Source organism: Moschus berezovskii, chromosome 4 (genome assembly GCF_049115385.1).
Source record: "Moschus berezovskii isolate FMDL1 chromosome 4, NW_MosBer_1.0, whole genome shotgun sequence".
Lineage (NCBI taxonomy): Eukaryota > Metazoa > Chordata > Mammalia > Artiodactyla > Moschidae > Moschus > Moschus berezovskii.
In genome coordinates this window covers 115,944,990-115,969,682 of record NC_142463.1, presented here as the reverse complement: position 1 = coordinate 115,969,682, position 24,693 = coordinate 115,944,990, and the positions used below count along the sequence as shown (strand labels likewise).

Below are 24,693 nucleotides of genomic sequence, written 5' to 3'. Positions count from 1 at the left end.
TTGTAAAGGTCAAACAAATCTTAAGAAGTAAGCAAGAGGAGGGCTTCCTAGATGGCCCAGTGATAAAGAATCTACCTGCAATGCAGGAGACACAGGTTTGATCTCTAGGTCAAGAAGATCCCCTGGAGGAGGAAAATGGCAACCCATTCCAGTATTCTTTCCTGGAAAATCCCATGGACAGAAGAGCCTAGCAGGCTACAGACTACAGTCCAAGGGCCTGCAAAGAGTCAGACATGACTGAGCAACTAACACACACACATACCAAGCAAAAGGAAGCTAAGTGGGATAAAAAATATGACTACTTGGAGGTTATGAGGAGATGAATGGGAACACTTATGTATGGATTTTTGTCCCATCCATTATATACTAAACAATAAATGTGAGCCAAGTATTCTGGGGATTCAAAATTGAGTAAGGCATGGTGTGCACCTTTGAAATGTTCACAATCTCAGTGAGTCTGTGTCTGTTATAGCTTCTCCCTCCTCCTTGCACTTTCGTTTGAAGTTCTTTGGAACGTGTTGGGTATACACTGGACAAACAAGATCTTAATGTTGTAAGTTCAGTTCAGTCTCTCAGTCATGTCCAGCTCTTTGTGACCCCATGGACTGCAACATGACAGGCTTCCCTGTCCTTCACCAACTCCTGGAGCTTGCTCTAACTCATGTCCTTTGAGTCAATGATGCCATCCAACCATCTCATCCTCTGTCATCCCCTTCTCTTCCTGCCTTCAATTTTTCCCAGCATTAGGGTCTTTTCCAACAAGTCAGCTCCTTGCATCAGGTGGCCAAAGTATTGGAATTTCAGCTTCAGCATCAGTCTTTCCAATGAATATTCAGGGTTGATTTCCTTTAGGATTGGCTGGTTTGATCTCCTTGTGGTCCAAGGGACTCTTGAGAGTCTTCTCCAGCACCACCATTCAAAAGCATCAATTATTCAGCACTCTGCCTTCTTTATGGTCCAACTCTCACATTTATACTTGACTATGGATGTGAGAGTTGGACTGTGAAGAAAGCTGATCGCTGAAGAATTGATGCTTTTGAACTGTGGTGTTGGAGAAGACTCTTGAGAGTCCCTTGTACCGCAAGGAGATCCAACCAGTCCATTCTAAAGGAGATCAATCCTGGATGTTCATTGGAGGGACTGATGCTAAAGCTGAAACTCCAATACTTTGGCCACCTCATGCGACGAGTTGACTCACTGGAAAAGACTCTGATGCTGGGAAAGGTTGGGGGCGGGAGGAGAAGGGGACAACAGAGAATGAGATGGCTGGATGGCATCACCGACTCTGTGGACATGAGTTTGAGTGAACTCCGGGTGTTGGTGATGGATAGGGAGGCCTGGCGTGCTGTGATTCATGGGGTCGCGGAGAGTCGGACATGACTGAGCGACTGAACTGAACTGAACTGAACTGGAAATTCAGTAGACGGAGCTTTGACTTTGACTAGACGGAACTCTGTCGGAAAAGTGATGTCTCTGCTTTTTAATATGCTGTCTAGGTTTGTTATAGTTTTTCTTCCAAGGAGCAAGCCTCTTTTAATTTCATGGCTGCAGTCACCATCTGCAATGATTTTGGAGCTCAAAAAAATAAAGTCTGTCACTGTTTCCATTTTTCCCCCATCTATTTGCCATGAAGTGATGGAATCAGATGCCATGATCTTAGTTCTTTGAGTGCTGAGTTTTAAGCCAACATTTTCACTCTCCTCTTTCACTTTCATCAAGACGCTTTTTAGTTCTTCTTCACTTTCTGCCATAAGGGTGGTGTCATCTGTGTATCTGAGGTTATTGATATTCCTCCTGGCAATCTTGATTCCTTCTTCAGCTTCATCCAGCCCAGCGTTTCTAATGATGTACTCTGCATATAAGTTAAATAAGCAGGGTGACAATATACAGCCTTGACGTACTCCTTTCTCAATTTTGAACCAGTGCATTGTTCCATGTCCAGTTCTAACTGTTGCTTCTTGACCTGCATACAGGTTTCTCAGGAAGCAGGTAAGGTGGTCTGGTATACAAATCTCTTGAAGAATTTTCTAGTTTGTTGTGATCCACACAGTCAAAGGCTTTGGTGTAGTCAATAAAGCAGAAGTAGATGTTTTTCTGGAATTCTCTTGCTTTTTCTATGATCCAATAGATGTTGGCAATTTGACCTCTGGTTCCTCTGCCTTTTTTAAATCCAGCTTGAATATCTGGAAGTTCCTGGTTCACATACTGTTGAAACCTCCCTTGGAGGATTTTGAGCATTACTTTGCTAGCGTGTGAGATGAGTGCAATTGTGTGGTAGTTCAAACATTCTTTGGCATTGCCTTTCTTTGGGATTGGAATGAAAACTGACATTTTCCAGTCCTGTGGTCCCTGCTGAGTTTTCCAAATTTGCTGGCATATTGAGTGCAGCACTTTCACAGCATCATCTTTTAGGATTAGCTCAGCTGGAATTCTATGTTCGCAGTCATGCTTCCTAAGCCCACTTGACCTCATGTTTTAGAATTCTGGCTCTATATAAGTGATCGCACCATCGTGGTTATCTGGGTCATTAGGATCATTTTTGTACAGTTCTTCTGAGTATTCTTGCCACCTCTTCTCAATATCTTCTGCTTCTGTTAGGTCCATACCATTTCTGTCCTTTATTGTGCCCATCTTTGTATGAAATGTTCCCTGCTTTATTATTATAAAGCAGACTTCATTCTCACATGGAGAAATGATGAATATTACAACTGAGTCTGAATCATAACTTCAGTCGATATGCTCTGTATTCTTTATTCCTCATTGAATCCATCCTCATTTTTCTTTGCCCAAGGGAGTTTCAGGTAAGTTCTCTGGTCTTACCATGGTGCTGGGGACTCTTTCTTATCATCACATGTCCTAACCGAAGACCTGGTTTGTTTATCTTTTGTGCATGCTGATGTCTTTTACTAGATCTGGCTTATAAGTGAAAGCCTCTATAGGAGTTGCTGCATTTTTTTTTCCCCCTTCTGCCACATTCTACACTTTCAGATTCACAGATAGGCATTCGTTCCTAAAAAAATATTAGGATATTAGTCTAGTCCTTATTTTACCACTGTTTTGGCACAATAAAATGAGTTCAACAGCAGGTGTTAAACATCTCAATAATTTATGCATAGTATAGCATTTATGGATACAAAAAATAATGTAGGTAATAATAATAAACAATACTTGACATTTATTATCTACTAATCTTGAGAGTCCCTTGGACTGAAAGGAGATCCAACCAGTCCATTCTAAAGGAGATCAATCCTGGGTGTTCATTGGAAGGACTGATGCTGAAGCTGAAACTGCAATACTTTGGCCACCTCAAGCGACGAGTTGACTCACTGGAAAAGACTCTGATGCTGGGAGGGATTGGGGGCACGAGGAGACGGGGACGACAGAGAATGAGATGGCTGGATGGCATCACCGACTCGATGGACATGAGTTTGAGTGAACTCCGGGGGTTGGTGATGGACAGGGAGGCCTGGCATGCTGTGATTCATGGGGTTGCAAAGGGTCGGACATGACTGAGTGACTGAACTGAACTGAACTGAACTGAATCTTCCAAGTATTATACTAAGTATTTTATGTGTATTGATTATTTGAATTAATCAAATTATATTCTAAGCATTTTATTTGTGTAACTCTGGGTCAGGGTTCTTTAGAGAAAAAGAATCAATGGGATATATACAAATATATAGACTGAGTCTTACGCAGTTTCCCAGGTGGCACTAGTGGTAAAGAACTTGCCTGTCATAGCAGGTTAGACATAGAGATGTCAGTTTGATTCCTGGGTCGGGAAGATACCCTGGAGAAGGGAATGGCAATCCACTCTAGTATTCTTGCCTGGAGAATAGACAGGGACAGAGGAGCCTGGAGGGCTACAGTCCATGGGGTCACACAGAGTCAGACACGACTGAAGTGACTTAGCACACACACATAGTTATAGAAGCATAATCCATATCCTGTACTTCTCTGGAGAAGTCCCATGATCTGCCATCTGTAAGATGAAGGCCAAGAAAGTTATTTGTATAGTTTCAGTAGAAATCCACAGATGTGAGAGTATATAGACTCACAGTTTGAGTTTATACACTCTGTAGTCTTCATTCTCAGAAGACTCAACTTCATTCATCCTTCCACAAAGAGGCTTCAGGGAAGCCAATGGTCTAAGTTGTAGTCCAAGTCCTAAGGTCCAAGGGCCAGGGGCACTGATGTTCAAGGGTAGGAGAAGATGGAATACCCTAGCTCACAGCAGAAAGAAATTTGCTTTTATTCTTTCCTTTTTGGCCAGTTCTGGGCCTCAGCAGGTTGGATGATGCTCACCCACATTGGTGAGGGTGATCTTCTTTACCCAGTCTACTGATTCAAATGCTAACCTCTGCTAGAAAAAACCTTACAGACCATCCAGAAAGAGTACTTTACCAGCTATCTGAGCATCCTTTAACTCAGTAAACTTGATACATGAACTTCACCATCACAAACTCTGTAAGATAAACTAAAATGAAAACAGAGAGGTCATGTAAAATGCTCACAGTTACACAGCTAATAAGTGACAGGGTCAGGATTTGAACAGTCTAATTCCAGAGCCCATGTTCTTAACTATCATATACAATGGAAATGAGTTTAATTCATAAGACTCATTTTCTGTCTTTAGGAAGCTTCTAGTCTGGTGATAAAGGCAAGTAATAGATGATAAATAGATCACTTTAATATAAGTTTTAAGATATAAGTATGAACAGGTTGTTGCAGCTTTCCTTGCCTCTTCCTTTACCACGTATGAGTAATGATTTAAAAAAGCCATCCTGGTAGATGGCGGTGACTTCCTACTCAGAAATAAAGTGGTTAATTGTGGGTTGTACTATTTTTGAGACTCGATGGAGAGTCTACCAAGGATGCCTAAGCCAACAGTTTTCAACCAGAATGAAGGTGGTAAGATTTTTGCCTCCCTGGGAGCATTTGGCATTGTCTGGAGACATTTTTGAAGATCACAACTGGAATGATGTCACTGGCATCTAGTGAGCTGAGGCCAGGGAGGCTACTACACATCTTGCAATACACAAAGACACCCCCGCACAAGGACTTCTCTGGCCCCAAATGCCAACAGTGCCAAGGCTGAAAAACACTGACCTGGGCTGTCTGTTATCACCACTTTTATTAATTCACATGGAAACAAGCAGTGGAATGAGAACAAGTCTCGAATACGTGTCCAGTAATTTTGAAATCCTAAAGAGAATGTAGAGGAGCACGGGAAGATGGCGGAGGAATAGGACGGGGTGGCCAATTTCTCCCCCACAAAATCAACAAAAGAACATTTGAACGCTGAGTAAATCTCACAAAAAAACTTCTGAATACAGGCAGAGGACATCAGGCACTCAAAAAACAGCCCATAGTCAACGAAAGGAGGTAGGAAATAGATAAAAAGAGAGACAAAAGAGGGAGGGACGGAGCTCCATCCAGGGAAGGGAGGCTTAAAAAAAAAGAGAGAGAGAGAGAGACAGAGAGAAGTTTCCAAACACCTGGAAACACTGGCGAGTGGAACATCAGAGGGCCGCATAACTGGGAGACAAAAGACATAATTAAAACTCACAGACTAAGTGCCCAGAGGAAACTCTCAGCGGAGAGGCGGCGCAGACGCCCGTGCCCCCCACTAGCAGGCAGGGGCTGGGCAGGGAGGCGCCATCGGCGGAGCTTAGAGGGAGAACGGGCGGCGGCGCTTAGAGGGAGAGCTGGTGGCGGTGCTTAGAGGGAGAACAGGCGGCGGCGCTTAGAGGGAGAGCCGGCGGCATAGCTGAGACGGAGAGCCGGCGGCGGCGCTTAGAGGGAGAACGGGCGGCGGCGCTTAGAGGGAGAATGGCTGTGCGCTTAGAGGGAGAACGGGTGGCGGCGGTGAGAGGGAGAGCTGGTGGCGGCGCTTAGAGGGAGAGCCGGTGGCGGCGGTGAGAGGGAGAACGGGTGGCGGCGCTTAGAGGGAGAATGGCTGTGCGCTTAGAGGGAGAACGGGCGGCGGCGCTTAGAGGGAGAGCCGGCGGCATCGCTGAGACGGAGAGCCGGCGGCAGCGCTTAGAGGGAGAACGGGCGGCGGCGCTTAGAGGGAGAGCCGGCGGCGGCGCTTAGAGGGAAAACCAGGCTTGAACGCCCCAGGGCAAACTGAGGGCTCAAACTTAAGATACCAGAGCAGAGGTTGCAGCTGAAGGGGGAGAGGGCTGGAAAAAGCCTGCGAAAAGCCCCAAGCCAGGACTCCGCCAGCCCCGCCCACAGAACCGGGCGCTGAGCTGAGCGAGCCGGCAGCGGGCTGCCCTTCCCCCAGCCCCCACCGACGCGGGCGGGGAGGGCAGCCAGCGCCTGGGCGGGGGCAGCCGTGGCCCCAGAGCGGATTCCCGTGCCAAGCTGCAGGCAGGCTTCCTTGCTGGCCAGGACTTCTTGGGCTTGGGCCGGTCGATATCCACCTGAGAAAGTGCGCCGGTTGTACTCCCAGAAAACCCAGTGGCAGGGACTGGGAAGGCAAGAAGTCGCAGCAACCGCGCTCGCCAAACACCTGGTCACCTGAGCTGCTAGGACCGGGGAAGGCAAAAAACGCAGGCCCAGCCAAGTCTGCGCATTTGTCGAGTACCCGAGGACCTGAACCTGAGCCGCTCAGACCTGGGAAGTGGATGCAACCCAGCGCCAGCTGCGGACAGCTCACAGCAGAGCAAACTAAAGCCTAAGCAGCATAAACAGGGAAAGCACACACGTCTCGAGCAGGAGCATTCCCAGTGTAGCCGAGACACCGCGAGCACTCCCCACAGATGCCAGGGATATTTGTTAGCTGTTCCTCCCACCCTATAGCAGGACTGAATAGGAGAGCCGGGGGGGAAAAAAAAAGTCCACCACCGCATCCTGGTGTCAGGACGGGAATTAGACACTGAGGAGACCAGAAAACAGAAGAGCTTTTTCAACAGAAGGAACTGCCTTGGAAGTAACAGAGGGAGAAGCCTTGAGCCAGAATAAGACTGAAAACCAGAGGCAGAGGCTTAAGGCCAAATCCTGAGAACACCAGAGATCTCCTGTTCCAGAGAACATTAATTGATAGGTACTCATCAAATGCCTCCATACATACACTGAAACCAGGCACCACCCAAAGGGCAACAAGTTTCAGTGAAAGACATACTATGCAAGCTATCCAGCAACACAGGAGAATAGCACTGAATTTCAATATACAGGCTGCCCAAAGCCACCCCAAACCCACTGACATCTCAAACTCATTACTGGATACTTCATTGCACTCCAGAGAGAAGAAATCCAGCTCCACCCACCAGAACATCGACTCAAGCTTCCCTAACCAGGGAACCTTGACAAGTCACCCATCCAACCCCACACACAACGAGGTAACTACATAATAAAGAGAACTCCACAAACTGTCAGAAGACGGAAAGGCCACCCCGAACACAGCAATATAAGCAAGATGAAGAGGCAGAGAAATACCCAGCAAGTAAAGGAACAGAATAAATGCCCACCAACACAAACAAAAGAGGAAGATATAGGGAACCTACCCAATAAAGAATTTAGAATTTTAATTGTGAAAATGATTCAAAATCTGGAAAGCAAAATGGAGTTACAGATAAATAAACTGGAGAAAAGGATTGAGAAGATGGAAGAAATGTTCAATAAGGAATTAGAGGAAATAAAAAAGAGTCAATATATAACAAATAATACAATAGATGAGATCAGAAACACTCTCGAGGGCACAAACAGTAGAATAACGGAGGCAGAAGACAGGATAAGCGAGCTAGAAGATAGAATTGTAGAAATAAATGAAACAGAGATGGAAAAAGAAAAAATAATTTTAAAAAATGAGGACAATATTAGAGACATATGGGACAATATTAAACGCCCAGCATTCGAGTTATAGGAGTCCCAGAAGAAGAAGACAACAAGAAAGACCATGAGAGAATACTTGAGGAGATAATAGTTGAAAATTTCCCAAAAATGGGGAAGGAAATAATCACCCAAGTCCAAGAAACCCAGAGAGTCCCTAACAGGATAAACCCAAGGCGAAATACCCCAAGGCACATATTAATCAAATTAACAAAGATCAAACACAAAGAGAAAATATTAAAAGAGCAAGGGAAAAACAACAAATAACACACAAGGGCATCCCCATAAGGATAACAGCTGATCTTTCAGCAGAAACTCTTCAGGCCAGGAGGGAATGGCAAGACATACTTAAAGTGATGAAAGAAAATACCCTACAGCCCAGATTACTGTACCCAGCAAGGATCTCATTCAAATATGAAGGAGAAATCAAAAGCTTTACAGACAAGCAAAAGCTGAGAGAATTCAGCATCACCAAACCAGCTCTCCAACAAATACTAAAGGATCTTCTCTAGACTGGAAACACAGAAAGGGTATATAAACTCGAACCCAAAACAATAAAGAAAATGGCAATGGGATCAAACTTATCAATAATCACCTTAAACGTTAATGGGTTGAATGCCCCAACCAAAAGACAAAGGCTGGCTGAATGGATAAAAAAACAAGACACCCATATATGTTGTCTACAAGAGACCCACCTCAAATCGAGGGACATGTACAGACTGAAAGTGAAGGGCTGGAAAAAGATATTCCACACAAATAGAGACCAAAAGAAAGCAGGAGTAGCAATACTCATATCAGAAAAAATAGATTTTAAAACAAAGGCTGTGAAAAGAGACAAAGAAGGAAACTACATAATGATCAAAGGATCAATCCAAGAAGAAGATATAACCATCATAAATATTTATGCACCCAACATAGGAGCACCGCAATATGTAAGACAATTACTAACAAGTATGAAAGGGGAAATGAACAATAACACAATAATAGTGGGAGACTTTAATACCCCACTTACATCTATGGATAGATCAACTAAACAGAAAATTAACAAGGAAACACAAACTTTAAATGATACAATAGACCAGTTAGACCTAATAGATCTCTATAGGACATTTCACCCCAAAACAATGAATTTCACCTTTTTCTCAAGCGCACACAGAACTTTTTCCAGGATAGATCACATCCTGGGCCATAAATCTAGCCTTGGTAAATTCAGAAAAATTGAAATCATTCCAAGCATCTTTTCTGACCACAATGCAGTAAGATTAGATCTCAATTGCAGGAGAAAAACTATTAAAAATGCCAACATATGGAGGCTGAACAACACGCTGCTGAAAAATGAGCAAATCATAGAAGAAATCAAAAGAGAAATCAAAATATGCACAGAAATGAATGAAAATGAAAACACAACAACCCCAAACCTCTGGGACACTGTAAAAGCAGTGCTAAGGGGGAAGTTCATAGCAATACAGGCACACCTCAAGAAACAAGAAAAAAGTCAACTTATTTAACCTAACTCTACATCTAAAGAAACTAGAAAAGGAAGAAATGAAGAACCCCAGGGTTAGCAGAAGGAAAGAAATCATAAAAATTAGGGCAGAGATAAATGCAAAAGAAACAAAAGAGACCATAGCAAAAATCAACAAAGCCAAAAGCTGGTTCTTTGAGAAGGTAAATAAAATTGACAAACCACTATCCAGACTCATTAAGAAACAAAGGGAGAAGAACCAAATCAATAAAATTAGAAATGAAAATGGAGAGATCACAACTGACAACACAGAAATACAAAGGATTATTAGAGAATACTATCAGCAATTATATGGCAATAAAATGAATAACTTGGAAGAAATGGACATATTCCTAGAAAAGTACACCTTGCCAAAACTGAACCAGGAAGAAATAGAAAATCGGAACAGAACCATCACAAGCACAGAAATAGAGGAAGTAATCGGAAAGCTTCCAGCAAACAAAAGCCCAGGTCCAGATGGCTTCACAGCTGAATTCTACCAAAAATTTAGAGAAGAGCTAACACCTATTCTACTCAAACTCTTCCGGAAAATTGCTGAGGACGGAAAACTTCCAAATTCATTCTATGAGGCCACCATCACTCTAATCCCAAAACCTGGTAAAGACCCCACTAAAAAAGAAAACTACAGGCCAATATCACTGATGAACATAGATGCAAGAATCCTTAACAAAATTCTAGCAATCAGAATCCAACAACACATTAAGAAGATCATACATCATGACCAAGTGGGCTTTATCCCAGGAATGCAAGGATTCTTCAATATCCGCAAATCAATCAACGTAATACACCACATTAACAAACTGAAAAATAAAAATCATATGATTATCTCAGTAGATGAAGAGAAAGCCTTTGACAAAATACAACATCCATTTATGATAAAAACTCTCCAGAAAGTGGGAATAGAAGGGACATATCTCAACATAATGAAAGCTATATACGACAAACCCACAGCAAACATTATCCTCAATGGTGAAAAACTGAAAGCATTTCCCCTAAAGTCAGGAACAAGACAAGGGTGCCCACTCTCACCACTACTATTCAACATAGTTCTGGAAGTTTTGGCTACAGCAATCAGAGCAGAAAAAGACATAAAAGGAATACAAATTGGAAAAGAAGAAGTAAAACTTTCACTGTTTGCTGATGACATGATCCTCTACACAGAAAACCCTAAAGGCTCTACCAGAAAACTACTAGAGCTAATCAATGAATACAGTAAAGTTGCAGGATATAAAATCAACACACAGAAATCCCTTGCATTCCTATACACTAATAACGAGAAAATAGAAAGAGAAATTAAGGAAACTATTCCATTCACTGTTGCAACGAAAAGAATTAAATACTTAGGAATATATCTTCCTAAGGAAACAAAAGACTTGTACATAGAAAACTATAAAACACTGGTGAAAGTAATCAAAGAGGACACTAATAGATGGAGAAATATACCGTGTTCGTGGATTGGAAGAATAAATATTGTGAAAATGAGTATACTACCCAAAGTAATTTATATATTCAATGCAATCCCTATCAAGCTACCAACGATATTTTTCACAGAACTAGAACAAATAATCTCATAATTTGTATGGAAGTACAAAAAACCTCGAATAGCCAAAGCAATCTTGAGGAAGAAAAATGGAACTGGAGGAATTAACCTGCCAGACTTCAGGCTCTACTACAAAGCCACCGTCATCAAGACAGTATGGTACTGGCATAAAGACAGAAATATAGATCAATGGAACAAAATAGAAAGCCCAGAGATAAATCCACGCACCTATGGACACCTTATCTTCGAGAAAGGAGGCAAGAATATAAAATGGACAAAAGACAGTCTCTTTAACAAGTGGTGCTGGGAAAACTGGTCAGCCACTTGTAAAAGAATGAAACTAGAACACTTCCTAACACCATACACAAAAATAAACTCAAAATGGATTAGAGAGCTAAATGTAAGACCAGACACTATAAAACTCCTAGAGGAGAACATAGGCAAAACACTCTCTGACATAAATCACAGCAGGATCCTCCAAGACCCACCTCCCAGAATATTGGAAATAAAAGCACAAATAAACAAATGGGACCTAATTAAAATCAAAAGCTTCTGCACAGCAAAGGAAACTCTAAGCAAGGTGAAAAGACAGCCTTCAGAATGGAAGAAAATAATAGCAAATGAAGCAACTGATAAAGGATTAATCTCCAAAATATACAAGCAGCTCCTGTAGCTCAATTCCAGAAAACTAAGTGACCCAATCAAAAAATGGGCCAAAGAACTAAACAGACACCTCTCCAAAGAAGACATAAAGATGGCTAACAAACACATGAAAAAATGCTCAACATCCCTCATAATCAGAGAAATGCAAATCAAAACCACAATGACATACCATTTCACACCAGTCAGAATGGCTGCTATCCAAAAGTCTACATGCAATAAATGCTGGAGAGGGTGTGGAGAAAAGGGAACCCTCTTACACTGTTGGTGGGAATGCAAACTAGTACAGCCACTATGGAGAACAGTGTGGAGATTCCTCAAAAAACTGGAAATAGAACTGCCATATGATCCAGCAATCGCACTCCTGGGCATACACACCGAGGAAACCAGAATTGAAAGAGACACATGTACTCCAGTGTTCATTGCAGCACTGTTTATAATAGCCAGGACATGGAAGCAACCTAGATGTCCATCTGCAGATGAATGGATAAGAAAGCTTTGGTACATATACACAATGGAGTCTTTTTCAGCCATCAAAAAGAATGCATTTGAATCAGTTTTAATGAGGTGGATGAAATTGGAGCCAATTATACAGAGTGAAGTAAGCCAGAAAGAAAAACATCAATACAGTATACTAACGCATATATACGGAGAAGGCAATGGCAAGCCACTCCAGTACTCTTGCCTAGAAAATCCCATGGATGGAGGAGCCTGGTTGGCTGCATTTCGTGGGGTCGCTAAGGGTCGGACATGACTGAGCGACTTCACTTTCACACATTGGAGAAGGAAATGGCAACCCACTCCAGTGTTCTTGCCTGGAGAATCCCAGGGATGGGGGAGCCTGGTGGGCTTCCGTCTATGGGGTCACACAGAGTTGGACACGACTGAAGTGACTTAGCAGCAGCAGTAACGCATATATATGGAATTTAGAAAGATGGTAACCTGAACCCTGTATACGAGACTGCAAAAGAGACATAGGCATAGAGAACAGTCTTTGGGACTCTGTGGGAGAGGGTGAAGGTGGGATGATTGGGGAGAACGGCATTGTAGCATGTATATTGTCATGGGTGACCAGTCCAGGTTCGACGCATGATACAGGATGCTTGGGGCTGGTGCACGGGGATAACATGGAGGGAGGATGTTGGGGGGAGGGAGGTGGGAGGGGGGTTCAAGAAAGGGAACACATGTACACCCGGGGTGGATTCGTGTCAATGTGTGGCAAAACCAACCAATATATTAATGTAAGGTAATTTGCCTCCAATAAAATAAATTAAAAAAAAATAAAGAGAATGTATGCTCCTGAAGAGGCTGTATGGTCTAAGAAGTGAGAGACTCTGTCTACATCGCTGGTGTTGGAGCCTAGCACATGACCTGGCATGTGGTCATCGTTCAAGTATTGTTGCTTGGACTGAATTGATTATGTCACAGAGATTATAAAGTATGGAATGGACCAATCAGAAGCACTGTGGAAATTAATGCCTGTGTGTGTCTGTGAATGCAACAGGCATAGGTCAAATGCTCCATAACTAACTGTTCAACAGACAGTTGGAAGGATTAATGACTAGGAACTTGAAAGACCTGGGGACATAAGTATTTTTAATCTTTATTCAAAAGAATGTTTTTGTAAATGTGGAAAGTAACAGCCTATGGGAAAACCCATCCCATAATTTTTTGGCCATCCCAAAAAATTGGTGTAGATACAATGATGAACAATATGAGGTTTTGTGTAACAGTATATGAGGTAAACATGAAAGAGATTTATTTCCTCTTTCCTCTACCATTAGCTTCTTTCTACTGATATTTCTCATTGCAGGAGACATAAGAGACACGGGTTCAATCCCTGGGTCAGGAAGATCTCCTGAAGAAGGGCATGTCAACTCCAATATTCTTGCCTAGAGAATCCCCATGGACAGAAGGGCCTGGTGGGCTACAGTCCATAGGGTAGCAAAGAGTCAGACATGACTGAAGCAACTGAGCACTCACTGCTCTTTCTCAGTCTATACATTTATACATAGATTTCTTTCATTCACAAAAGAGTCAGCAGACCTCCCTTCATCTTTATTTTCTGGCTATCATCCTTTTCTTCCTCTTGCCTTCACGAAACCAGGTCTTTTAGAACTGAGGCTTATACAATTTGGGGTGCTCTCATGAGAAAAAGAATAGAACTGTACATACAAATAGGAACAAAAATAAATGTAGTTAGAATGAGAAAAGAAGTCCCAATGTGTCACAAGTTTTTAAAAAGTTGACAAGTACAAAGATCACAAAAGCCAGAAAAATAGCACAATATTTTTATTAATAAAATGCTCAGTTCAGTTCAGTTCAGTCGCTCAGTCGTGTCCGACTCTCCGCGACCCCATGAATCACAGCACGCCAGGCCTCCCTGTCCATCACCAACTCCCGGAGTACACTCAAACTCATGTCCACAGAGTCGGTGATGCCATCCAGCCATCTCATTCTCCGTCGTCCCCTTCTCCTCCCGCCCCCAACCTTTCCCAGCATCAGAGTCTTTTCCAGTGAGTCAACTCGTCTCATGAGGTGGCCAAAGTATTGGAGTTTCAGCTTTAGCATCAGTCCCTCCAATGAACATCCAGGATTGATCTCCTTTAGAATGGACTGGTTGGATCTCCTTGCAGTATAAGGGACTCTCAAGAGTCTTCTCCAACACCACAGTTCAAAAGCATCGATTCTTCGGCGATCAGCTTTCTTCACAGTCCAACTCTCACATCCATACATGACCACGGGAAAAACCATTGCCTTGACTAGACGGACCTTGGTCGGCAAAGTAATGTCTCTGCTTTTTAATATACTATCAAGGTTGGTCATAACTTTCCTTCCAAGGAGCAAGCGTCTTTTAATTTCATGGCTGCAATCAGCATCTGCAGTGATTTTGGAGCCCAAAAAAACAAAGTCTGACACTGTTTCCACTGTTTTTCCATCTATTTCCCATGAAGTGATGGGACCAGATGCCATGATCTTTGTTTTCTGAATGTTGAGCTTCAAGCCAACCTTTTCACTCTCCTCTTTCACTTTCATCAAGAGGCTTTTGAGTTCCTCTTCACTTTCTGCCATAAGGGTAGTGTCATCTGCATATCTGAGGTTATTGATATTTCTCCCAGCAATCTTGATTCCAGCTTGTGCTTCTTCCAGCCCAGCGTTCCTCATGATGTACTCTGCATATAAGTTAAATAAGCAAGGTGACAATATACAACCTTGACGCACTCCTTTTCCTATTTGGAACCAGTCTGTTGTTCCATGACCGGTTCTAACAGTTGCTTCCTGACCTGCATACAGGTTTCTCAAGAGGCAGGTCAGGTGGTCTGGGATTCCCATCTCTTTCAGAATGTTCCACAGTTTATTGTGATCCACACAGTCAAAGGCTTTGGCATAGTCAATGAAGCAGAAATAGATGTTTTTCTGAAACTCTCTTGCTTTCTCCATGATCCAGCGGATGTTGGCAATTTGATCTCTGGTGCCTCTGCCTTTTCTAAAACCTGCTTGAACATCTGGGAGTTCACGGTTTACATACTGCTGAAGCCTGGCTTGGAGAATTTTGAGCATGACTTTACTAGCGTGTGAGATGAGTGCAATTGTGCGGTAGTTTGAGCATTCTTTGGCATTGCCTTTCTTTGGGATTGGAATGAAGACTGACCTCTTCCAGTCCTGTGGCCACTGCTGAGTTTTCCAAATCTGCTGGCATATTGAGTGACGCACTTTCACAGCATCATCTTTCAAGACTTGAAATAGCTCAACTGGAATTCCATCACCACCACTAGCTTTGTTCGTAGTGATGCTTTCTAAGGCCCACTTGACTTCACATTCCAAGATGTCTGGCTCTAGGTCAGTGATCACATTACCGTGACTATCTTGGTCGTGAAGATCTTTTTTGTACAGTTCTTCTGTGTATTCCTGCCACCTCTTCTTAATATCTTCTGCTTCTGTTAGGTCCATACCATTTCTGTCCTTTATCGAGCTCATCTTTGCATGAAAAGTTCCCTTGGAATCTCTAATTTTCTTGAAGAGGTCTCTTGTTTTTCCTTTTCTGTTGTTTTCCTCTATTTCTTTGCATTGATCACTGAGGAAGGCTTTCTTATCTCTCCTTGCTATTCTTTGGAACTCTGCATTCAGATGCTTATATCTTTCCTTTTCTCCTTTGCTTTTCGCCTCTCTTCTTTTTACAGCTATTTGTAAGGCCTCCTCAGACAGCCATTTCGCTCTTTTGCATTTCTTTTCCATGGGGATGGTCTTGGTCCCTGTCTCCTGTACAATGTCACGAACCTCCGTCCAGAGTTCATCAGGCACTCTATCAATCAGATCCAGTCCCTTAAATCTATTTCTCACTTCCACTGCATAATCATAAGGGATTTGATTGAGGTCATATCTGAATGGTCTAGTGGTTTTCCCTACTTTCTTCAATTTAAGTCTGAACTTCGCAATAAGGAGTTCATGATCCGAGCCACAGTCAGCTCCTGGTCTTGTTTTCGCTAACTGTATACAGCTTCTCCATCTTTGGTTGCAAAGAATATAATCAATCTGATTTCGGTGTTGACCATCTGGTGATGTCCATGTGTAGAGTCTTCTCTTGTGTTGTTGGAAGAGGGTGTTTGCTATGACCAGTGCATTCTCTTGACAAAACTCTATTAGCCTTTGCCCTGCTTCATTCCGTGCTCCAAGGCCAAATTTGCCAGTTACTCCAGGTGTTTCTTGACTTCCTACTTTTGCATTCCAGTCCCCTATAATGAAAAGGACATCTTTTTTGGGTGTTAGTTCTAAAAGGTCTTGTAGGTCTTCATAGAACCGATTAACTTCGGCTTCTTCAGCATTACTGGTTGGGGCATAGGCCTGGATTACTGTAATATTGAATGGTTTGCCTTGGAAACGAACAGAAATCATCCTGTCATTTTTAAGATTGCATCCAAGTACTGCATTTCGGACTCTTTTGTTTACCATAATGGCTACTCCATTTCTTCTAAGGGATTCCTGCCCACAGTAGTAGATATAATGGTCATCCGAGTTAAATTCACCCATTCCAGTCCATTTTAGTTCACTGATTCCTAGAATGTCGACATTCACTCTTGCCATCTCCTGTTTGACCACTTCCAATTTGCCTTGATTCATGGACCTAACATTCCAGGTTCCTATGCAATATTGCTCTTTACAGCACCGGACCTTGTTTCTATCATTGGTCACATCCACAACTGGGTATTGGTTTTGCTTTTGCTCCATCCCTTTATTCCTTCTATAGTTATTTCTCCACTGAGCTCCAGTAGCATACTGTGCACCTACCGACCTGGGGAATTCCTCATTCAGTATCCTATCATTTTGCCCTTTGTTACCGTTCACGGGGTTCTCAAGGCAAGTATACTGAAGTGGTTTGCCATTCCCTTCTCCAGGGGACCACATTCGGCTGTGGTCCATGTGATTAGATCAGCTAGTTTCCTGTGATTATGATTTCAGTTTGTCTGCCCTCTGGTGCCCCCTAGTAATACCTACCGTCTTATTTCGGTTTCTCTTACCCAATAAAATGCTCACTCTTCTATAATACTTTGCCACTGAATAACTCTTGTTTCCCCTTCATTTCAAACCTTGTGTCTCCTTTACTTCTTGCCTATTGCTGTGTGTGCTCAGTTGCTCAGCCGTGTCTGACTCTTTGCAGACCCATGGAAGTCTGTCCATGAAAGTTTCCAGACAAGAATACTGGAGTGGTTTGCCATTTCCTACTCCAGGGGATTTTCCCAACCCAGGGATCGAACTCATGTCTCTTGTGTCTGCTGCATTGGCAGGCGTAATCTAGCTGCCACTAATGCCAACTGGGAAGCCACTGCTAGAGAACTAAATTGAGCCACAGGGAGCACAAGCACAGAGGGGAAATGTAACTTATAATTTTATTTGAAAATGTCCTGGTATGAGAGTAAGGGAGGGAGGCAGGGCCAGCTCAGTGTCCCTTTTCATCTAGGGTAGAATTACATGGATTATAAGCACGTTGCCTATCCCCACACCCACTTCTCAAGCTCTGACTTTCATTGAATTCCTGATCAGGGGTCAGGCCCTCTTATAAAGATCATACTCTCTCCTCCCAAGCAAAAATCCCTCCCTTCTTCCTTGTTCCACCGGCCCAGGCTTTGGGCCCCTGGACAGCTCTGCCTTCTCTAAAATGGGTCTCACTCATTCTGACTCTCATTGGCAGGCCATTCAATATATGCAATCCCCGGCAACAATGTGAGTCTACAGATCTCCAATATGCCTCAGAACCCCAGATCACTCACCTGGTTTTATACTACTGACCAGAAGATTGTAGAGTGGGAATTTGGTGAGCCTAAGTACTTCGATACTAATTTTAAGGACAGGGCCACACTTGATCGTCAAAGTGGTGCACTGCACATCCGCAAGGTCCAGAAGGAAGACAGCAGTACTTACCTCCTGAGGGTGCTGAAGGACACTGGAGACGAGAAGGAATGGAAGATCTCACTGGTGGTGCTTGGTGAGTCAGGGGAACCAAGGGCTGGTCCCTACTCTAGGGCCCCAGACAGATCACTGGGAAGCTTCCTGGTGATTCTGGGGACTCTCCATGGGAGGGGGAGAGAAAAACTTCAGGACAGGCTTAATCCATTTCTCCTGGAGCCAGTTCCACTTGGAAGTGAGTCTGGGCCAGCAGACCCCAAATTAGATAACTTTGGGACATTTAAAAACTCTTCTGACATTAGAGAGTCTAAGATTTGAATAGGAAGGAGACAATAAAGATGGTTTCCTCTCTATTCTCTTCATGTTCTCTTGTGGACAATCCCAATAAGTTCTTCTTCTTTTTTAATTGATTTTTTGGTTGTCCTGGGTCTTCATTGCTCCATGCAGACTTTCTTGAATTGTGGCAAGTGGGGGCTACTCTTTGTTGCAGTGCATGGGCTTCTCATTGTGGCGGGGTCTCTGGTTGTGGAGCATGGGTTCTAGGCATGTGGGCTTTAGTAGCTGCAACTTGCTGGCCCTAGGATGTGTGGGCTTCAGTAGTTGTAATGCATGGGTTTAGTTGCTCTGCAGTATGTGGGATCTTTCCAGACCAGGGATGGAACCCTTGTCCCCTGCATTGGCAGGCAGATTCTTAACCACTGGACCCCTTATGGGCTGTGTGACCTTGGAGAAACATCTTCACATCTCTGTCCCATTAGGTAAGATTCTGTTGATGGCAAGTAATGGAGACCAACTTGATATACTTTTAGCAATAAAGGTGAATTTTTTTTAAAGCTATGACTTCTTAAAGCAATGAAAGAAGTTTAGAAGAGTTGAAAAGGACTGAAGAGGAGGAAGAATGAGACCCTGGCCCAGTCCAGAGCCTCTAGCCACTGGAATCTTTAGTGTGAAAGTAGATCCCTGCCAGTACAGACTATCTCTCTCAAAGTCTAGGCTTTCATATCTTTTAGTTTAAATTCTCAAGAAAGAGAAATTTACTAGCCCGTCTTGGTTTGGGTATGTGATTTAAACACTTATGGTCCAAAGATTCAGCTTATAAGGGAGAAACTTGGTTCTTGGGGAGACTGTCAATTATTAAAGGAGGAAGGCTGGGCAAACATCCAAGGGAGATGTGCCCCTCAGAGCCTTGAGTTCCTCATCATATTGTGAGGATAATTATATCTTTTCAGGATGTTATGAGAATCAAAGTAGATAATGAAAGTGAAAACACTTTTAAAATGCTGGAACTTCCCTGGTGGTGCAGTGGTTAAGATTCTACGCTTCCACTGCAGGGGCTGTGTTGAGTTCAGTTCCTGGTTAGGGAACAAAGACCCCACATGCCACATGGTGCAGTCAAAAATAATAAAATTATAACAAAAAGAAAATGTGCCAGAAGATCTTGTGTCTGGTGAGGAGCCTTAAAAATGCTAAAATGCTGCAAAGAATGAAGAATATTGTATTTATTCATGTCCCAGTAACATGGGTCATGATTGTCCCTGGTCTAAGAGGCTAGAATTGCCTTCTTGCTCACTTCCTCCATATCATATGTCCTAAAATTGCAAGATGTACTAGCAACAGGAAATATTCAAAGGTTCCTACAGTGATTTTCGGGAAAAAAAAAAGATCTGAAATATACATCATTTACCAGATTTTGTGGCAAATAGTCCCATCACAGCCAACGGTAAACTAATAACAGTTTCATTTCACAACCAACTTGCAAAATTTCTGAATATCCTAAAAGCCTACTTGGCTTTAGTGCACTTGCTTCCAGATAAGGCTTTGAGGATGTAATTAGTGGAAGAATCATCCTTCTGTCCAGCTCAGGAATTTCTAAAACTCAAAGGGGCCATCTTGGAACCAGACTGCTCCATCTGGTTCTGGAGTGCTCAGGGCTGAGCTGCTTACTATGGGAAATGCGGAAGGTTTATAAGACTTGAGGCCAGACCACAGGAAATGAATAAGCATATGAAGATTGCTCATGTAAAGTATGCAAGAGAAGTCCAGCAATGTGATAAGGTTTCATGGAGGAGATGGATCTAGAGTTCAGGAAGTCAGATTGGCAGAGCTTCCATTGCCCCTCACAGACATACAACCCAGAAGTCAGCTCTGATTGGGTCAATTCTCTGCTACATTTTAATCCTATGACTTCTGAGCTGCATTGATTCTGCAGGTGTTTTACCCTTGACCAGAAGGAAAAGACCTCAGAGGATTTCAGGAAGAGCAGTCCTAGTCAAGGAAGGAGCAGATGATGGGATTACATCTCAACCCATCTGCCTGGAGGATGAAAGCAGTGATGATGCTGTGACCTTCAACATGCGTACATCACACCCACCAAAAGCACTTACTCAAAGATGATGGCACTGTATCGTACTAACATTGTGCTATGACGTAGGGTTAGATGTCTTGCCTCTCAGAGCCAAGTCCAGGACCCAAGCTTGTCTCACTGTAAAGTGAGTATTTTGTCTTTTCTATTGCATAACTGCTTCATCCCTACAGACATCCATCCCTACATCCACTCACATTTCCCTTTCATCAGAATACCTGCTCTGTGGCAGGCACTGAGATACCAAAGTTAACAGATCCAATTCATCACTACCAGCTTGCACTGGGAGATCCATGAGGTTCTCTGTAATTCTGCCAGAGTTCAGGAAAGGTGTAGAGTGGTATCTCTTACCCCAGGACTTTCATTGTATCTGAGCCCAAGAACTTTCGAAGGACTGACTGATGGGCTAAGGTGCCAAGTGTGGGTCATTGCTAGAGAAGGGGCCCTGAGTAGCTCAGACAGTTGGGATATCAAGTTCAACTGTAGCTTATCTCTGTGCTAAAACTCTGCTGTTCTTTCTGGCCCACAGATGTGCATAACTCCATTTTGTTTCTGGGTAACTGGCTCCCCCTTCTGGATCCAGTTTAGCTTCATGCCAAGCAGTAGCTCTTTCCCTGTGAAGCCTACAGAGGTCAAAACTGCTCACTAGCTCCCTCTACAGGGCCCTCTTCTCCATGGCTTCTCCTCAGGACCTCCCTTTGCACTTTGTTGGCTAAACCCTCCCAGCACAAAAGCTTCATAAATGCGTAAACCCATTGGCTCATCTTATAACATCTTCATCTTCAGACCCTGTACTGAAGCCTGTCATAGAAGTCAAGAAGACACAGAAAATGAACAGCTGCAACCTGACGCTATCCTGTGTGACCCAGAACCAATCTGTAACCTACACTTGGTATTGGGAATCAGGGTCCTTTCCAAAACAGCTACAGAGCAGTGTGCTTCAAAAGGTCCACACGCCACAAGACTACTCAAAGTCTTATACCTGCCAAGTCAGCAATCCTATAAGCAGCCAAAACAGCACCATCAACTTCACTTCACCCTGTGTACTGGGTAAGAGACACTGCCAAGGGAGCTGAGGTGGGCACAGGGTAGCTAGCTTTCTCTTGAATGAAGGAAAGTGTGGGAATCTTTTCCAGCCTCCTGTCACAGAGTTTGATGGAGAATCCCAAAGGCACTAGTGAGGTGTGGTAGACTTGGATTGTCCTTGTGTCTCTGACATGGTCTCGCAGCAAGCTTCCCTCACCTTTGTGGAGCTCAGTGTCCTCACCTGCAAAGGGCTCTCATGTCCCCTTTTTCTGCCCTGCTTTAATAAATGCATGGTCCTGGAATCTGAGGGCAGGGTCCTTGCAGAATAATCTGAGATTTTAAGGTGAGTAGGGAGGAAAAAGACAAGTAGAGGAACAGTCCAGATCCTGTTGTGCAGCAACATAAAGGTGTTTCTGGTAGACAGCAAAGGAAAGAAAGGCCAAGAAGTAGTTGAGCAGGAGTGAGGAGCAAAAGAAAGAAGAGCCAAGTGGGTGAACATGAGTGGGAACGAGTGGTGAGCAAGAGAGCCTGGCCCTAAGGCTGAGATTTTCTGCTCTTCCCCAGGTGTATGCCCGTTGATAAAGTTGGAAAGGCAAACTCTGGGTTTCATGTTTCAGATTTCTCTATCTCCTGGGAGGCCCCACTCCATAGAGCATCACTCCTGGCTCTCTCTCAAGCCTACACAGGTCCCTTTGTGGGGTAGCTACAATTATAGATTTTGGAATCAATCACACCTAGGATTAATCCTGTGACTATTACTTATTAGCTAAACAAGTGACTTAGCTTCTCCAAGTCATGTCCTTCTTAAATAAGACAAAATAATAGTTCTTATCTCGTACTGTTATGAGAATTAAATTAGACAATATAGGTAACTACCTAGCACAGTATCTAAGAAGCCTTCAATGAGTGGTAGTTAAATTAGACCCACCAAGTCCTTTTAATTCTAGAGACGCTAGGGATTTGGGGGGCCACTTGATAAATTTGAATCACTCTCTTCAGCATTTTAGGCCCTGTACTCTCCACACCCCTGAAATCATATCCCCAAGCCCTGGTGTATAAATCTCTCCATAATAACTCATACCTGTGGTGCCAACATTTATCTAAGATCCTTTTCATGCCTAGTCATCAGGGATCGTGACTCCTGGGGACATGGCTCTTTCATGGTCTTCCTGGACCCAGTCTACTCTGCTCACCTGTGCTGATATCTTTACCTCTGCTCCCATACATAAACAATAGAAACTATAAGTTCTTCTGTGCTCTTCCCAACCAACTGGTCATGTCTCTCCTAGTCTTTCATGACACACCCTGCTTTTCCACCACTGAAGACCCAATATAAGACTTTGGTGTCTGACCATGAGACCACCAGTTAGCTGGGTGGTTCTAAAATCACCTTTATATCAACACCGTATCCTGAGATCCAGAAAAAGGAAGAGACACAGTCCTTGTTCTTTATAGAATGAAAGTGACTGCCCATCCACAGAGAGGATGGAAGCAATTATACATCTCTTTTTTGAAGGTCTAAGCCCATCTTGTTACTTTTCAGCTACCTAAATTATCCTAGAAAAGCATCCTTAATTCCCCTTCCATAATTTATCACTCTTCCTCTCCTCCTCTCCCCTGCCCTACAATTCTCTATCTCTTAATTTCCCTTTCTTTTTTTCCTTCCCCAGCAAGTTGGTACTGATGGTTGGTAGGGTGGATAAACAGACAATCCTTTCTCCCTTAAACTTAGCATACAGTATCATATGAATTACTGCACTTGAAAGTCTGCCCTATTTAACTGCTGTCCAGTGTAGGAGAATGATTCTTTTCTAGGCCCACAGGCATGCCAAGATAATCTTCATGTACAGGACTCAGCTAAGCCAGTAATATTTAAAGGATTTCTGTGTTCTTTATACTTTACATCTGGGAGATTGAGTTCTTGCTCATCTGGGAAAAAGGATGTGCAGGGCACACTGTGTCTGGATTCAGAGAGGAAACACATTCCCTTGCTATAGAAGCTCCCATGCCAGTGTCCAGCACCCCTTCCCCTTCTCAACAAATTAATCAGGACACCTAAATGTCTCGCATTTTCTTACTCTTTCAGCCTCCTCCTCTGGAGTAGCTTGGATGGCAACTTGGCTAGTGATCATGGTAACCACTCTTCTCAATCTCCTATGGACCTGAGAAGAGCTAACTAGAATGAAACTTCAAGAATGCAAGATCTTGCCCTCATTGGCAATTGGCTATTAACCAGGACAGAAGCTCTGGCTCTATGGAATGGGGGAAAGGACTGAGATGTCTAAAAGAACGTTCAAATAAATTTTTTATAATCACAGTAATATTTTATTTTATATTTTCTAATTGTTTTTCTAGCATACATATACATACGTGCTTTCCCACCAAAAATGGGAAGAATGTATTCTGCAATGTTTTCTTGTTTCAATAAACAATGATATAATTGTCAAAATTGATTGTTGAATCCTAGGACCCAAAAAACCCCTCAAATCGACTAAGCTCTCTCACCATAGTCTTTCATTACAGGATGGCAAGATCTCCCAGGCCCACCACCAACATAACAACAGGAATTTTTGCTCTTTGTTTGCCTCCTCTGTGGTTCTTCATGGGCCTGGAGCTGATAGGGTCACTAAAAGATAATTTTTCCTTTCAACAAACTGTTCTACCACAGATCACTTCCTCTTTACACCAAACCAACCTTACCTCTCCCTCCCCTTATCACTTCTGTGGCAGAGACAATACCGTGTGTTCATCAAACACTTTTATTTTCTTCCTGGACTTTGATGGTTAATTTTGCGTGTAAATTTGACTGGGCCACAGAGGGACCCAGTCAAACTTTATTCTGGGTGTCCCTGGGGGTGTTTCTGGGTGAGATTAACGTTTGAATTAATAGGCTTAATAAAGCAGATTGTCCTTTCCAGTTTGGGGGGGGGGGTCTCACCCTATCAGCTGAAGTCTTGAAAAGCACAAAAAGGCAGGGGACACTTTCAAGTTGATGGAGGAATAAAATGGGGAGACCACCTTCCCCCCAACAAATACTTCAAAAACTCATGTGCATGTGAAACAGCTCCTACAGAACATCTTCTGGATGCTGGCAGAGGATCCCAGACTTCCAAAAAGGCAAACCAGTCCCCTCAGAATGAGGTAGGGGAAAAGATAAAGACAAAAAGGGAGACAAAGGATATCAAGTTGGGGACCTGCACCCCCCAGGGAGTGAGTAGTGAAGGAGAAAAGTCCGTACACTAGGAAACCCCCTCACAGGCGGGATCAGCTATGGAACCTCAGAGGGCAGCGAAACAGCACATACTCAGAAGGCAAAACGGAGTGAATTCACCAGAGATCATG

At 43.3% G+C, this 24,693-nt stretch overlaps 1 protein-coding gene across 1 annotated transcript in view; it reads left to right on the top strand.

Annotated features, from left to right (window-relative positions):
- Nucleotides 1-23,800, top strand: part of CD48 (CD48 molecule) — a 32,855-nt gene extending 9,055 nt beyond the window's left edge. Inside the window, exons 2-4 of the mRNA XM_055403054.2 lie at nt 17,749-18,042; nt 21,112-21,375; nt 23,438-23,800. Coding sequence (XP_055259029.2) covers nt 17,749-18,042; nt 21,112-21,375; nt 23,438-23,517 — 638 coding nt within the window. The 3' untranslated portion in view covers nt 23,518-23,800. The remainder of the gene's footprint in view (nt 1-17,748; nt 18,043-21,111; nt 21,376-23,437) is intronic.
- The last annotated feature ends 893 nt before the right edge of the window (nt 23,801-24,693 follow it).